General features: G+C 41.6%; 1 protein-coding gene across 3 annotated transcripts in view; it reads right to left on the minus strand.

Moving 5' to 3' along the window:
- Window positions 1–14,221, minus strand: part of DPYD (dihydropyrimidine dehydrogenase) — a 608,504-nt gene that overhangs the window by 3,551 nt on the left and 590,732 nt on the right. For all 3 annotated transcript variants that reach the window (XM_063136148.1, XM_063136158.1, XM_063136141.1), the window contains one exon: window positions 4,257–4,397. In XM_063136148.1, coding sequence (XP_062992218.1) covers window positions 4,257–4,397 — 141 coding nt within the window. The remainder of the gene's footprint in view (window positions 1–4,256; window positions 4,398–14,221) is intronic.

Below are 14,221 nucleotides of genomic sequence, written 5' to 3' on the forward strand. Positions count from 1 at the left end.
TCTGAACCTGGGAGTTGCTTTTTAAATGTCTCCTTATGTTGGCTTCCTGCTTGCACTAACCAGATTGTCAAAACTGAACCTGGACTGCTATATTCTGCCATTAGCTTCCTCAATATGGAGCTGAAGATTCAGGCTCTGTGCTGTGGCAATTGAGTTCTCTGTTGGTTATGAGCAGAAAAATGGTGGGGGGAGCTGTGCAGTGGTGTAGTGGACCCAAGGCTTACAGGGATGCAGCACTGACACTTTTTTATTAGCAGGGATGCTGACGTCATCTGTCACCCCTTCCCCCCTCAGAATTCCCTGTTCCCTCTGAGTTCAGCTGCAATACTCCCCTTAGCTAGGGGGAAATGAATTTTCACAGCAAAACAACATATTGCTTCCTGTTGTACTGCAAAGTAATTTGGGGTGGCTTTAAGACCCATTAGTTTTACAAAAGACCTGCTTCTGGTGGAGATGAAAACTACTAGACCCAGTTTGTGTGATGACACAATGACAGCACCATGAATTTTCAGACTTTCCTTGGGGACTTAGCTATGGGGACTGTCAAGACAAGTGCCTGCACTTCTAGATTTACCACCACACGACCAATTAAGGCACTCCTTTCAGTGACACCCCTCTGGAGTTAGGGGCTCTTTACAAGTATCACTCCCTTATAGTTGATGCTGCCTCTGTGGTTGGGTACATGTAAAAACCTCTACCCAGATAGTGTGGTACATTACAATCCACATATGCCATGGATCTCCCAAAGGGCTGGGCATCACGTGCATAGCTTGTAAAGACATCAGGAATCTGATCCACTTGAGCACAAGTCTTTCCACATACCTGGAGCAGTGCGGGAACAGCCAAAGGGACAAAAGCTAACATGATGGGAAAGGCACACTTAAAAAGGACGAAGAGGGTTGAATACCAACCATACATTAGGGAAGCAATCACTTCCAGGTCTCCCAAACCATCTCTATTAGATTGTAAGCCTATGTGGCAGGGTCTTGCTATTTACTGTTTTACTCTGTACAGCACCATGTACATTGATGGTGCTATATAAATAAATAATAATAATAATAATCAGTTATTAGAGTGCAGAAATTCTTGGTCAGAGTGTGTGACTTTTAGGTAAGCTTCCCTTAACTTAAGCACTGATATCTTGCATGTGCACAGACATGTTTTATTTTTTAGATATTAGAGGTGTGTGTTGTTGTTGTTTGTTTTAAAAAAAATGCATTCATTTTTTAATTTTTTGTTTCATTTCAGAATAACTACCTTTAGTATGAATAAGGCAACTATTCCATGGTTAAAAAGAAAAGAAAACACCAGAACATTATTGCGGTTTCAAGCAAACTAAATTATTTTGCACTGTCACTATAACATATTATAGCACATTTTTATTAGACTACGATGGTCTTTGATAACGGTGCTCTGTAAGACAAACTCAGTGCTGGTGGCTTTCTTATCTTCGGTTTCCATAGTTTTCTACTATGTGAAGCTGGCTTTTTAACTTCATGTTTACTTGCATTAACCCTTTTCTCGGGAAATATCTCTGTGGACTCAGACAGGCTGTTGTGCTCCAGGCCCTGATTTTGCAGTAACCTCCAATATCTAAAAATGAACTTTACAAACGGTCTGGTTCCTGCTTTCAGGCAGTGTGCGGAGCATGTGCTTTGCCAGCTAACCTTAAGCAGAAATACAAATCGGATCTGACCAGTGGAGCTAAGGGGGAAGCAATGCACCAGGAAGACTGCAGGTTTGAGGTGGTGCTGATTGAAAGAAGTAAACACGGGGAAAAAAGATTCACCAAGAAAAATGAAAGACTTCCTGTTTCCTGGGGGATTTGCAGCACAAAGTCTTTTGGGAGCAGGTAGAGGGCTTCTCTCAACCTGCAATCAAGCTAGAACTAAAAGAGCTAAAACATATTTAATGATGACTGTTGTTTTTTCCTAATGGGTCTGTGACCATCTAATAAGATGATGATGATTGCTGTTTCCACTACTAATTTGTCTAAAATGCAACTCTATACATGCCTACTCAGAAGTAAATCTCACTGCGTCCCATAGGAATTACTCTGAAGTAAGTGTGTATAAGATTGCAGCCTTAATTGGTTTTGCAGGCTTAGTTCTACTTCCTTGAAATAAAATCTTTCATTACATAGGAAACTGATGTGGTGAGTGGAGTAGGGGCATTTGTAACTAAAAACACATCTACTTAAACTAATCTTTTCTGTCTACTATGGGCTGGAACCAGACGTAATCATACCTAGAGTAGACCCACTGAAACCACAGACTACCTTTCCATTTACTTCAGTGAGTTTTTTCTAAGAATGACTAGGTCTGGATCCTTCCCTATGAGTGCAGGTTCATAAGGATGGGTTGGGAAGATCCTGTTTTGTAGGCCAATGATTGATTTTTAAAAACTAGGTTGTAATATATTAGTATCCAACCCTCGCCTCTTGATATAAGCAGGCTTGATAAATAAACAAAAGCCAACAACACTAGGCAAGTGCAAAACTATTGTTCTCTGATCCAGCTCTAGCTCTGCATGAAGCTCACACTGGCCTGGTTCAGACAACACGCTAAACCATGCTGCTTAACGGATTCCCTTAACCATTTTGTGGTTAAGCAGCATGGTTTAGCGTGTTGTCTGAACCAGGCCAATAAGTAATATTAGATAGGGAAGTGCATCTCCATCATAAGATAATTTGTTAAAGTCAAATAGGACCAAGATGAACGTTACCATGTGGTTGCATTAACTGCACAAGATCCACACATAGATCTCCTGTGCTAGGTCAGGAGTGTTAGGAAATCCTATTTACAAGTTTTTCCCTGCCACATGTTTGCTTTTCTAGCACCTTCCTCCTCCTTAGGAATTTGCTTTAACTTGCAATGCGAAAGAAGCTTGGCCATGCATTGCAACAGCTTCTCCCACCCTCAGCTGATGAGGTTGTGGTGGATCCCAGCAGCAGCTCTTTGACATATTTGTGATCTTTTTATAGCAAATCAAAGCCACTTAATACTCCTTGTATTCTTCAGGAATGATGGAGCTATTTCATCTCCACCTCTCCATTTTTCCCCTTAAATGTATAACTTACAAAGCTATTAGGGGTCCTTGAAATTACCACTCTTGAAATGAATGAGAAGGTGAAACTACCAAACACCTAAGCTAACTGGGGTTCAATTGTACCCCCAAGCAACATCCCAAAATGGTTGGGAAAGTAACAGCATTACGTCTGTATCATAAATAACATTTTTTGATGTTTGTACTACCTCAAGAGTGGTTTTGTTAGAAAAAATCTGTACAGAAAAAAAAAAAAAGAATTTAGAGATATTACAAAGCATCCGTTGGATCCCAGAGGGTTAATTCTGGTCTGTGTTGGCTTCATCTTGACACAGGATCAACACTTTCATGGTGCAAACCTGCAAGATTCATTTCTTATTTCGAATGTTCTTTTGAACAACCATATTGTGCTATTGGGCTACATTCGACCCATTGCAATTATTTGCCAGTATTTCACCTAGAGATCTCTGTTTCCTCCCACAGGGCTTCCTGATAGCCAAGAAGGAATGTAAGCTCACATTATGGGCCCCAACATATTGTGTATTAAACTATATGTTTTTAGAATAAGATACCAATAACATCTTTTTTAATGTTAAAACAGAGTCATTTTGAAAGCAATCATCAACTTTATTTTCAGCTAGGTCTTTTCTTTTTTAGTGGATCAATAGCAGATTGATACTATAAAAAAAGGAAAGATACTTGAGGTTTAAATGTTCCCTCTCTTGGTACAGACCCTGATGCTGTCAGTGAGTTTGTTAAATTAACTGGAGTTTTACATAAATGAAGTAGATTCTATTGTGTGTACCATCATGCAGAGTGATGCTTCCACTCCAATGTGATCTGTGTGTATCTCATCTTGAACAGTTTTCTGTGGCACGTAACATTGGGAAGAACATAGCAGCTCAGCGATAGATGCCGTGCGGTAGGAAAGATGTGGTGGTGGGTTGATGGGTGTGTGTGTGTGTGAGAGAGAGAGAGAGTGCTCTGTGCATCCCAAGCCTCTAAGAAACCTGCTTTATTGACAACCTCTGCAAATGGATCAGACACGGTTCATGCAGTCTATACCTGGGAGTGTGCCAGTGTTAATTTCCAGTATCTTGTAAATCTCCTTTTCCCACATGCCTATCAACAGACAGTAGACTCCTTCTGCCTCCTCAGCAGCAAAAAGATAACTCACAGTGCCTTTTTGCTAATTACAGCTGTGCTCTTACCTGGTAGCCAGAATCATTACAGGTCATGTAGCATTTGCCACAGTTGATACACATTTCCTCATCAATCAGAGCCACAACTTGCTCCGTATTACTGAGCTCTCCATATGTTCCAATATACCGCAGTGCTTTTCCAATTACATCCTAGGGTAAGGGGAGAGGGGTGGGGGGAGAAAGCATTATTGAAACACTTTGGCGATACCCAAGGTTGTTTTATGGCCAAAGATGAGCCCTTGACAGCATGTTTCCATGGGATGTTGTTTTGCAGGCACTATGGCAATGCCGGGATAAGTCGAAAGCACTCCATACTGGCTACACTGCAAAATGTGGATAACAGGTATTGATGCATATGCCATACAAGCATCGGCAGTGCTAAAAATATCCCAGTCCACACACGGACTCTGCATTTGAGATCTGTGTGCGTCAGATCTGCATTTGAGATTTGAGTGCATCATTTCATTAAATTATCCCCATTGACCATTGTTTCAACAGGAAGCAATACGGGGACACAAAAGAGAAGTGACATGACACATGCCGACTGCCTATCCATAGCCACAGTTCATTAGCACACCTCCGAGAACTCATTAGGAGAGAAGGAAAGGGGCCCATGAAATGACAGGGAACAAAGACAAGCACCATTGAAAGGGACGTGCAAATGGCTTGGTAACCTAACCACACATTACTGCAATCACCGCTAGTTGATCCCATTGTGCAAATCATATTTCAGGAGAGTATCCTGGGCTTCACCCTGTGAGACAGTATCGTAGTATTGTTACCAAAATCTCGCTGGGGGTGGGTGGCAAGAGGCAGGAAGCCAGCATAGATACGACTGTCCCAGCTACTCTCATAACAAGTGACTCAGCCTGAGTTCTCACCAGAGGCTATAAAGGTAAATACTAGACTCTCAAGCCATATCATCTGAGAGAGATTGTTGGCTCTGGTAAGTAGAAGCGTAGCTAACCACTAAAAGCAACGGGCCCAACTGGAGGTCTAGGCACAGAAGAGCAATTTGTTGTATTCCACTGAACTCAATATAACAATTGCCTTCCACATTTCTACTTCAGCAGGGAAACCCAGAGTGACAGGGTTCTGTGGGTGTATGTGTTTGAGAAAGCTGCAAACCTATTGATGGGTGGAGGTAGGGGGATTTCCTCACACCTTAAACCACAGCACTTTATTTGTTCTCATTGGGTTGGATACAGGCTTAGTCACGGTTAGACTAGACCCATTGAAGCCAATTGAACTGAAGTTAGTCATGACTAACTTGTTCCATTTTGCTCAGGGAGTGTTGTCTAAGCATAACTATGTCTGGATCCAACCCCTAGAAATTAATTGTTCCCATTGACATGTGAGTCATCACTATACACGATGCTTTAAAGACTTGCCTAAGCCAAAACGAAAATAAAAAAGACAGGTTTCTGCCTTCAAAGAATTTATAAACTTAATCTAAATGTGTATGGGTGAAAAATACAGCCCATCATAAAACTAAACTTGCTATTCCATTTGGGATATTTCAAATAATCTGAGTGAGTGAGTTGTAGATGCTGCAAATCACAAGAGGGTGGAGAAATGTATGGATTGCATTCAATCTCCCAGTGCTAACCTTGAACATATCAGGGCTTGCACACCAGGACATTTTTAAAACACTGGCATCTTTGCATTACTAGGTAAGAGCTCTAAATGAAGCTATTGAAACTGACATTTCACAAAAGACCAAAGGTTGAGGATTCTAGGGAAACCTACAATGGAAAGATAAGGTTGCATTGACTTGAAAATTAAAGTTGGCAAAAAAAGAAGAAAAAAGAAATGAAGCTTGCAAGACCCTTTTATATTTTACCCATGCTTCAAAAGTCATGAATAGTTTGAAATATTAGCTAGGTTTGATGTTTATGGGAGGGCCAAGAGGCATTTTCAATAGTAGATGACTACAGACTGCTTACACTAACAGCAACACAACTGGGGATGTTGGAGAAATCTTCACTGGATTCAAATGAGTTCAGCTTCCTCTGAATCTGACCTGAGGATTCTGCAGCAGACCCGTTTTTTCCAAATCACGTGGATCCTATAGACTTGCAGGCTGGTTTTTCCACTTTGGGGGGGAGGGATTTCTGCTAATTTGTACATGTGCATTAGCTAGGGTGACCATATGAAAAGGAGGACGGGGCTCCTGTATCTTTAACAGTTGCATAGAAAAAGGAATTTCAGCAGGTATCATTTTTATATATGGAGAACCTGGTGAAATTCCCTCTTCATCACAGCAGTTAAAGCTGCAGGAGCTATACTAGAGTGACCAGATTTAAAAGAGGGCAGGGCACCTGCAGCTGTAACTGTTGTGATGGAGGAAATTTCACCAGGTTCCCCACATATACAAATGACACCTGCTGAAATTCCCTTTTCAATACTACTGTTAAAGATACAGGAGAGCCCTGTCCTCCTTTTCATATGGACACCCTAGCATTAGCGGTAATGCACACTTATGCAAATGCCCTAAACCACATTAGTTTGTGCACATTAGCACTAATGCAAATTAGCGGTTTGAATGAAATACTTGTAAAAATATATATATCCAATTCCATCAATGAGCAGATAATGGAAAAATATGCCTGATAATCTGAGAAACAGATGGAAAGGATTTAACAAATCCATAGATCCCTAAAGACAACCTAAAATGGCTACTATCCAGAGAGCTACTTCATACACAATCAAGGGCTTGTAGGTTTTCAATGGAATTCATCCCTGCCCTTTGAACAGTAGCCCCCCATGCTGCATCCTGGACAATTTTTTTGAAAGTCCCTCAAAAATGCAGTGAACAGGAAGCAGAAGTCACCAGCACTTCCTGTTTCTTCTACAAATCATGATGTTCAGAACATCCTTTTGTCACAACTTCCTGGCTTGTGTCTTATGTGTAGAACAAACAACATTTGCTCCCCCCACCTTTTTTTCTTGTTAAGTATTTAATAAAATTGATCAACCCAACATTACTTGACAGGGAAGTTGAGCATAATCAAACTTCACCCTTTTATGTATTCCACAAACAAAACTATTTATAGATCAACAAATACACTTTAGAAGATTGATGGATCCCACAGTTTACTTTTATATGCTTTTTAGTCTGTTCTAATGCCACAGGGGGGAAAAGTTAGGCATCCTTAGATGTCATTGAAATCAATGGCACTTAATATGCACTTAAATCCCTGCTGAATTCATTAAGGACACTTAAAGTCCTTTCTGGATGGTGACCATGGCTTACCAGGGTGTATAGTTGCCCTTAGGTTATTTAAAAAAACTTTAAATTATGGCAAAAGATGAAGCTGTAGGAAATGATTTGGCAATTTTAATTTTATTGTCTATTTGCTGTTTTAATTTGTATGCTAGAATTTGGTATGCTTTCTTTTATTTCTATTTTTTATTGTACTTCTACTGTTTCGTACTACTTTGTTAGCTGTCCTAGGAAAGAAGGTGAAGAATATAAAGTAAGACAGTCAATCAATCAACCAATTTTATGCACATAGGTGGGCTACGAACCTGAGATAGAAGTTTAAGGGCATGGCCAGACATGACGATACCTTATATTATTATTATTATTATTATTATTATTATTATTACTACTACTACTACATTTATATCCCACCTTTTTCCCTTGCCTTAGGCCTTTGCTAGACCTACCTGGGAATCCATGCGGGAGGAGGGGAAAGCCTGCAGTACAAGTAGCGTTGGCCGTTGCTCCAATCCAGACGTCAGATGCGACGGGCTGCAGGAAAGCCCCGTCGTGTCCGCCATTTTTTTTTTTAAAGGAGCTGCTGCGCAGGAATGCTCAAGCAGCAATATTGCTGATCTCCCCCCCCCGCCCCAATCTCCCCCCTGCCCCGATCTCTCTCCCCCTGGCCGTGATCTCTCCCCTCTGGCCATGATCTCTCCCCCCTGGCCGCAATCTCTCCCCCCCCGGCCGTGATCTCTCCCCCCCCGGCCGTGATCTCTCCCCCTGCCCCAATGGGTACAGTACTCCTGAGGAGTGCTGCGCCCCGTCCGCTGCTTTTCCCGGCTACTTGCGAGTTATTGTGGTAGCTGGGAAAATTGGCGAAACAGTCTACACGCTTGCGGCCTCGGGCTCAGCCCGAGGCTGCAGGAAATACCGGGCTACAACTGGAGCCCATTACCCTGGGGCAAGGGAGGGTTGACCCCTACCTGAACCCAGGATTCCCTGCACGTCATCTGGATGCACAGGGCGAGCCTGGGGTTCACCCCGGGCTAACCCGTGGTCTAGCAAAGGCCTCTGTCATCAGTGTATAATCATTGTGTAATTTTTGTGAACCGCCCAGGGAGCTTCAGCTATTGGGTGGTATAAAAATGCAATAAATAAATAAATAAAAGTGGCAAAGTCAGTTTGGGGAGAAATTGGCATAAAGCTGCTATGTCTAGTTTTGCACAAAGGGGGTGTTTATGGTTTGGTTTCTATATTGCTCTACTTTAATGAAAAATACATTTTGGTCTCATTTAGTTTCAGATATTTTGGCTCAATTTGCACCAGTACCTCATTTAGTTCCAGACACTTTGCCCCAGTATCAATTGTGAAATTAAGAATGAGACTTTGTTTGTATGAAAACTAACAGGTAAACAAGTGATATAGCTACAATGAAAATAGAGGATGTAGAAGGTATTTTGCAGGTGCAACGTTTTATGGCCTCTGAATCCACAACAGTCTATACATCAAGACTAATTTTCTTTCCTCCACCTCCCCCAATAAAAAAACACAGCTTTTCTCCCAAAGATGTTGCAAAATGATGTTGTGAGGTTTCATATTTGCTTTATCTTGGTTTCCTCCAGATTATATTTGTTCAATTTACACGCATAATGATGTTTTTCCCAACTGCCAGCTCCATATGAGGGCGAGCCAGTTCTTCTGATAGTCAAGCTGTGGGGTTTTTTTTCTGACTGGTGCATTATGTTCAGTAATGAGGATTCCACTGGCCAAATCCTGCCCTTAATTAGACCTCTGCTATCCTGTTGCTTTGCAATTCTGCCCTCAGTGACACCTGTGCAGTTCATCCTTGTCAGTAGAGCTACCAGGTGTGTGAACAGAACTGGAGCCAGTTCATGAGTCTGTTGTTAATGATCTAACTCCTCGGTCCAAACAATTAGCTGCTGGTAAAACATAAGCAGGGAGAAAAATAGAATTTAAACTGATTTTTAATTTGCCAAATGCTCCATGGGTTCAGTGAGTAATCCAGTTCAGATTAGGGAAGCCTAGATGCGATGCTCGCTTCGCCCACACATTCATTATGTTATGCTGGGCAAGGTCAACCTCTCAGGCTGAGGCTGGAATTGCATGTTGAGATAAACATGAGGCCGGTGCTCAAAATAGAGGCTCCAGATTGAATCTGCCTTTGTAAGGACCTGCTCCAGTTGGACTCCCCTCCTTCGGGAGCAGGACAATCCCATCAGCCCTGTTCCTGGTCCACTTAATTTCTCTCTCTCTCTCTCTCTTTCCCTCTTCCCTCCTTGACTCCTCTTCCTTGTGTGTTATGTCTTTACTAGACTGTAAGCCTGAGGGCAGGGACTGTCTTTTTTGCTAACTAATTGTAAGCTGCTCTGAGAGCCTTTTTTTTGGGCTGAGGAGCAGGGTATAAATATGATAAATAAATAAATAAATAATAAATAAAATAAAACTCATCACAAGAAGTTTGAAGGGGGAGTTTATGGGGCAACTGCTGATTTCTTTTTAAATCTTGTTTGGCTCTTAGTGGTCACCATGTTTGTTGGGGAAGAAGTTACATCATGATGCGTTATTGTCCTGTTACTGGGGGTGTGGTGTGCGAACACCACAGGATGCCTGCAGGAGACATCATTTTCCCCCCACAATGCCACTGGAATGTCACGACATCATGACGTGGAATCATTAGAAGTGGCACATTGGGTGGGGAGATGGCAGCCACTGATCACTGCTCCACAGCTGCTTGTGTAGGCAGCCGAACTACAGTTAAAAGAAGAAAATCCACTGCTAACCCTGATCCCAGTGAACACTGAAAATGCTCCCTGAAAATGTCTTCATTTTGTCCACACCAACTGTTGAAATACTCCCACCATTTCTCAGTTTGTGAATGGGCCCATTAAAGTAGGCATGAGTTTTCAGCTTAGCACTAATTGTGATATAACCAAGGTGGGGTGTGGGTGTGTCTATACCTTTAGTATACACTATACTAGTAGGGGGTGGGCTTGACAATGGAATGGCCGCTGGTGCTGCAGTCTTTCAACAACAACAACAACAACAACAACAACAATAATAATTTTCTTACCCGCCTCTCCACTTGGTTTGAGGCGGGGAACAACAGTGAATGTAAAACACATTAAAAACTAATTAAAAACATAGCATACATGATTAAAATTTCCTAAAAACATTCTAAAATTTCACTGGATAGGCCTGCTGGAATAGATCAGTCTTTATTGCTTTTTAAATGCTAAAAGACTGTCAAGTTGACGAATCTCCGGCAGGCCATTCCGCAATCTGGGAGCAGCAGAAGAGAAGGTCCTCTGGGTAATACCCGTCAGCCTAGTTTTGTTTGACTGAAGTAGACTCTTCCCAGAGGACCTGAGTGTGTGCGGCAGATTGTACAGGAGAAGGTAGCCTGGACCCAAACCATGTAGGGCTTTAAAGGTGATAACCAACACTTTATACGTTGCCCAGAAACTAACTGGCAGCCAGTGAAGAGATTTTAAAACTGATGTAATGTGGTCACCAGTGACCAGCCTGGCTGCCATATTTTGGACTAATTGAAGTTTCCGCACTGGGCACAAAGGTAGCCCTATGTAGAGTGCATTGCAGAAGTCGAGCCTCGAAGTTACCAGCACATGCACTACCATCTTTAGGTCTTCCGACTCTAGGAAGGGGCGCAGCTGACGTATCAGCCGAAGCTGACAGTCGGCACTCCTGGCCATCGCACCCCTGCCCCTCCTGCCCCATCTAGCTTTATCGATTTAGCCTTTCAGCAGTGATGCTGCGGGCTTTCAAGCTGATCCCCAAGGCTGCCCAGAGACATTGCAGATACATTGTCTTACAAAGATGAAGGTTTGCCAACAACCACAGAGGGACTCTTCAACAACAAGTACAATAAAAGACCATAAAGCTGTTAGCAAATTAGAAGTGCTATATAAGTGAAAATTAACTGGTGTGTAAAGTAATTTTAAAATATTAACTTTCAAATGCACAGGTAACATTCACTTATCAAATAACACCACACCACCCCAGCTGTCATTCTGATGTGGATTACTAGTGGGGATATTGTCTTGTTTTGTGATATTGTAAAATACAGTGAACCCAAGAGACCAGGGCATAAATTAAGAGGAATCCTTTTATCCAAGGCTACAGCACAATACTTGTATTATGTCTCCCAGAAGACATACTCAAAGGGAGCACACATGTGCCTGAAAAGTCATATTGTTCATTTTAAAATGAAAAGAGCTATTTTGGTGTATAGCACAATATCTGAGAAAATGAAAGATTTGCAGATTAGATATGTCAAGCAGTTATTAATCAACAGCAATAGAGAAATGGGAGAAGGCAAATTAGAAAAAAAGGGGGGAGGGGATAAATGCCTGACTGTAAGAAAGATGGATGGGAACTAAGTTACCAAAGAAGAGGGGATACGTCTTCTGCAGAATAACATTATACACTGTGGAAAGGCCAAATACATCCAGGCACCTATGAGAACATAGAGATACAGCAACGCTTCGGTGATTAAGCTGTGAGAAAATAAACGCAATAAATTAATTTTACAATTAGGTAGTACATTTGATTTTACCCAATTTGCATACTGTTGAAAATATTTATATGTAAGTGTGCGCATGTTCACAGCATTGTCTGGGGTTGACGGAGATTAAAGTCAGTGATAATTAATTACAATTAGAAAAAGAAAAAAATGAGAAGGAATTTAATAAGCTCTTCCGGTAGTTTTCAAACTGTGTTTTGTAGAAACCCGGGGTTCCCCAGAAGCTTGTCGTGGGCTCCTTAAAGAGAAGATCAGTAATCCTGGGTAAACATCTCTCAATGGCCACTGGCATTGGACCATAAGTTCATAGGAAACAACAGTGCCCCACATGAAATCAACATATATCCTAGGACACTTGTTTATTTTTAACCCACCCAATAACAAGCTTTTTCTGGGTCAATTACAAGCAGTTAAAAGAATAAAATATAATACAAATATTTAAAAGAATAAGATACAATATAAAACAACAAACAGCACAGGGGTAGATAAATATAAAAACTGTATATGTATAGCCTTAAACATAGCCCAGTGTGATAGACCATGTGCTTTGCATGCAGAAGGTCTCAGGTTCAATCCCCGGCTTCTCTAGGTAGGGCGAGGAAAAGAATCCCACCTGAAACCCTGGAGAGTGGCTGCCAGTCAGTGTCAACAGTGCTGGGGTAGATGGACCAAGGATCTGACTTGGTATAAGGCAGCTTCCTATGTGACATATAAAAATGCCTGAGAGAAAAGAATGTAGCAATGTAGGTGCCAGGTGAGCCTCCTTGTGGAAGGCGTTCCATAAATGGAACACCACGCCCTCTCTCTCCTAGCCACCTGCCTAACTACCTTTGGCAGGGGCACCTGGAACAGAGCCTCTGTAGATGACCAAAAGGTGTGAGCAGGTTCATAAGGACATGAACCAGAAACCTTTGCAATGTGCAGAGAATCCTTGACAGAAGCCAATGTGGAACGTTCCCTAAAGAGAGATGTTTTGAAAACTATGAAGCCATTCCAACATATATACACACACACACACACACACACGGTTGCTTACACAATGGCCACCTTGAGATTTGTTTCATAAGTCTAACGTTATTAAACACAATAATCACTAATATGAATGCACAGGAGATGCTGTTGGTTATTTTAGGAGGAATCGTAAACTTACAACAATAGAAACATTTGAACACATAATTTACGAGTGTCAAATCGTCATGAAAATGAAACATGCTACTGTGGATGCTGCTGAATTTGTACAAGAAGCTCTGCGGGGATTTCTGGGTGTTCTTTTTCAATGTGCCAACCAGTATCACAGTTTTCTTAGCTAATCCCCTGGCTAGTGGCACACTGGCGAAAAAGTTATCAGTTGTCTGTCCAGAATGCCATCAATGTGTTGTTGGGTTTCTCAGCCACGTTCAGGCCTAGCTTGTGAGCGGCTGGGGCTGGCTGGTTACAAAGATGCCCGAGAGCAACTCTGACAACACCTTTTGCAAATACATTGTCTGTAAACAGAGAAAAAGACCCCTGACTGAGAGTTGCCCTTACTTCCAGAAAGCTACCGAGGTGAGAGAGTGCAGCAGGCTGCTTGCAAACACTTGTAGAAACAACTGACATCACAGTGACTCCAAAAGCCAAATTAGTAAGTATTGCACAAAATAAGAGCTTGCTAGGTTACAAGGAAAGTTCTAACTGGAAAAATAAAGTTGTAAAAAATTATGTTTGTAAAGGATTTTTTGAATACTTGGGGCTTATTATTGACCCCTGATACCATTTGTAGTGATGTTAAGGAAAGTGAGTAATATATCCATTATGAAAAAAGACAAAAAAAAAAATCACTCTCTATACTGCTTTCTCACAAGAAATGGAAAGAACAGGTTTTGGGCTGAATATCTGTAGACAAGAAAAGTAATTAATGGTCTTTTCAAGGTAAGTTCCAATAAATAAATATGTAACAATATCTGTTGGGTGTAGGGAATGTATGTAGTCGCTACAATCCAGAATAAAACTGCTTGAACTATCGGTATGATATAAAACACCAGCAGCTGAGAGAGTAATGGGTCACAATATAGATGAAGTTGTGAGTCCTATAAATGAGCACCATATGAGTTAGAGCTGCAGTTAGTGCTATGGGCAAGCCTCTCTCTAGTTTTGAGCATCCAGCATGAAAAAGCTGGGCTCACACTTGCAGGCGATGAGTGGCATTCACCTGCTATTCACCTGACA

This window comes from Elgaria multicarinata, chromosome 1, assembly GCF_023053635.1.
Source record: "Elgaria multicarinata webbii isolate HBS135686 ecotype San Diego chromosome 1, rElgMul1.1.pri, whole genome shotgun sequence".
NCBI lineage: Eukaryota > Metazoa > Chordata > Lepidosauria > Squamata > Anguidae > Elgaria > Elgaria multicarinata.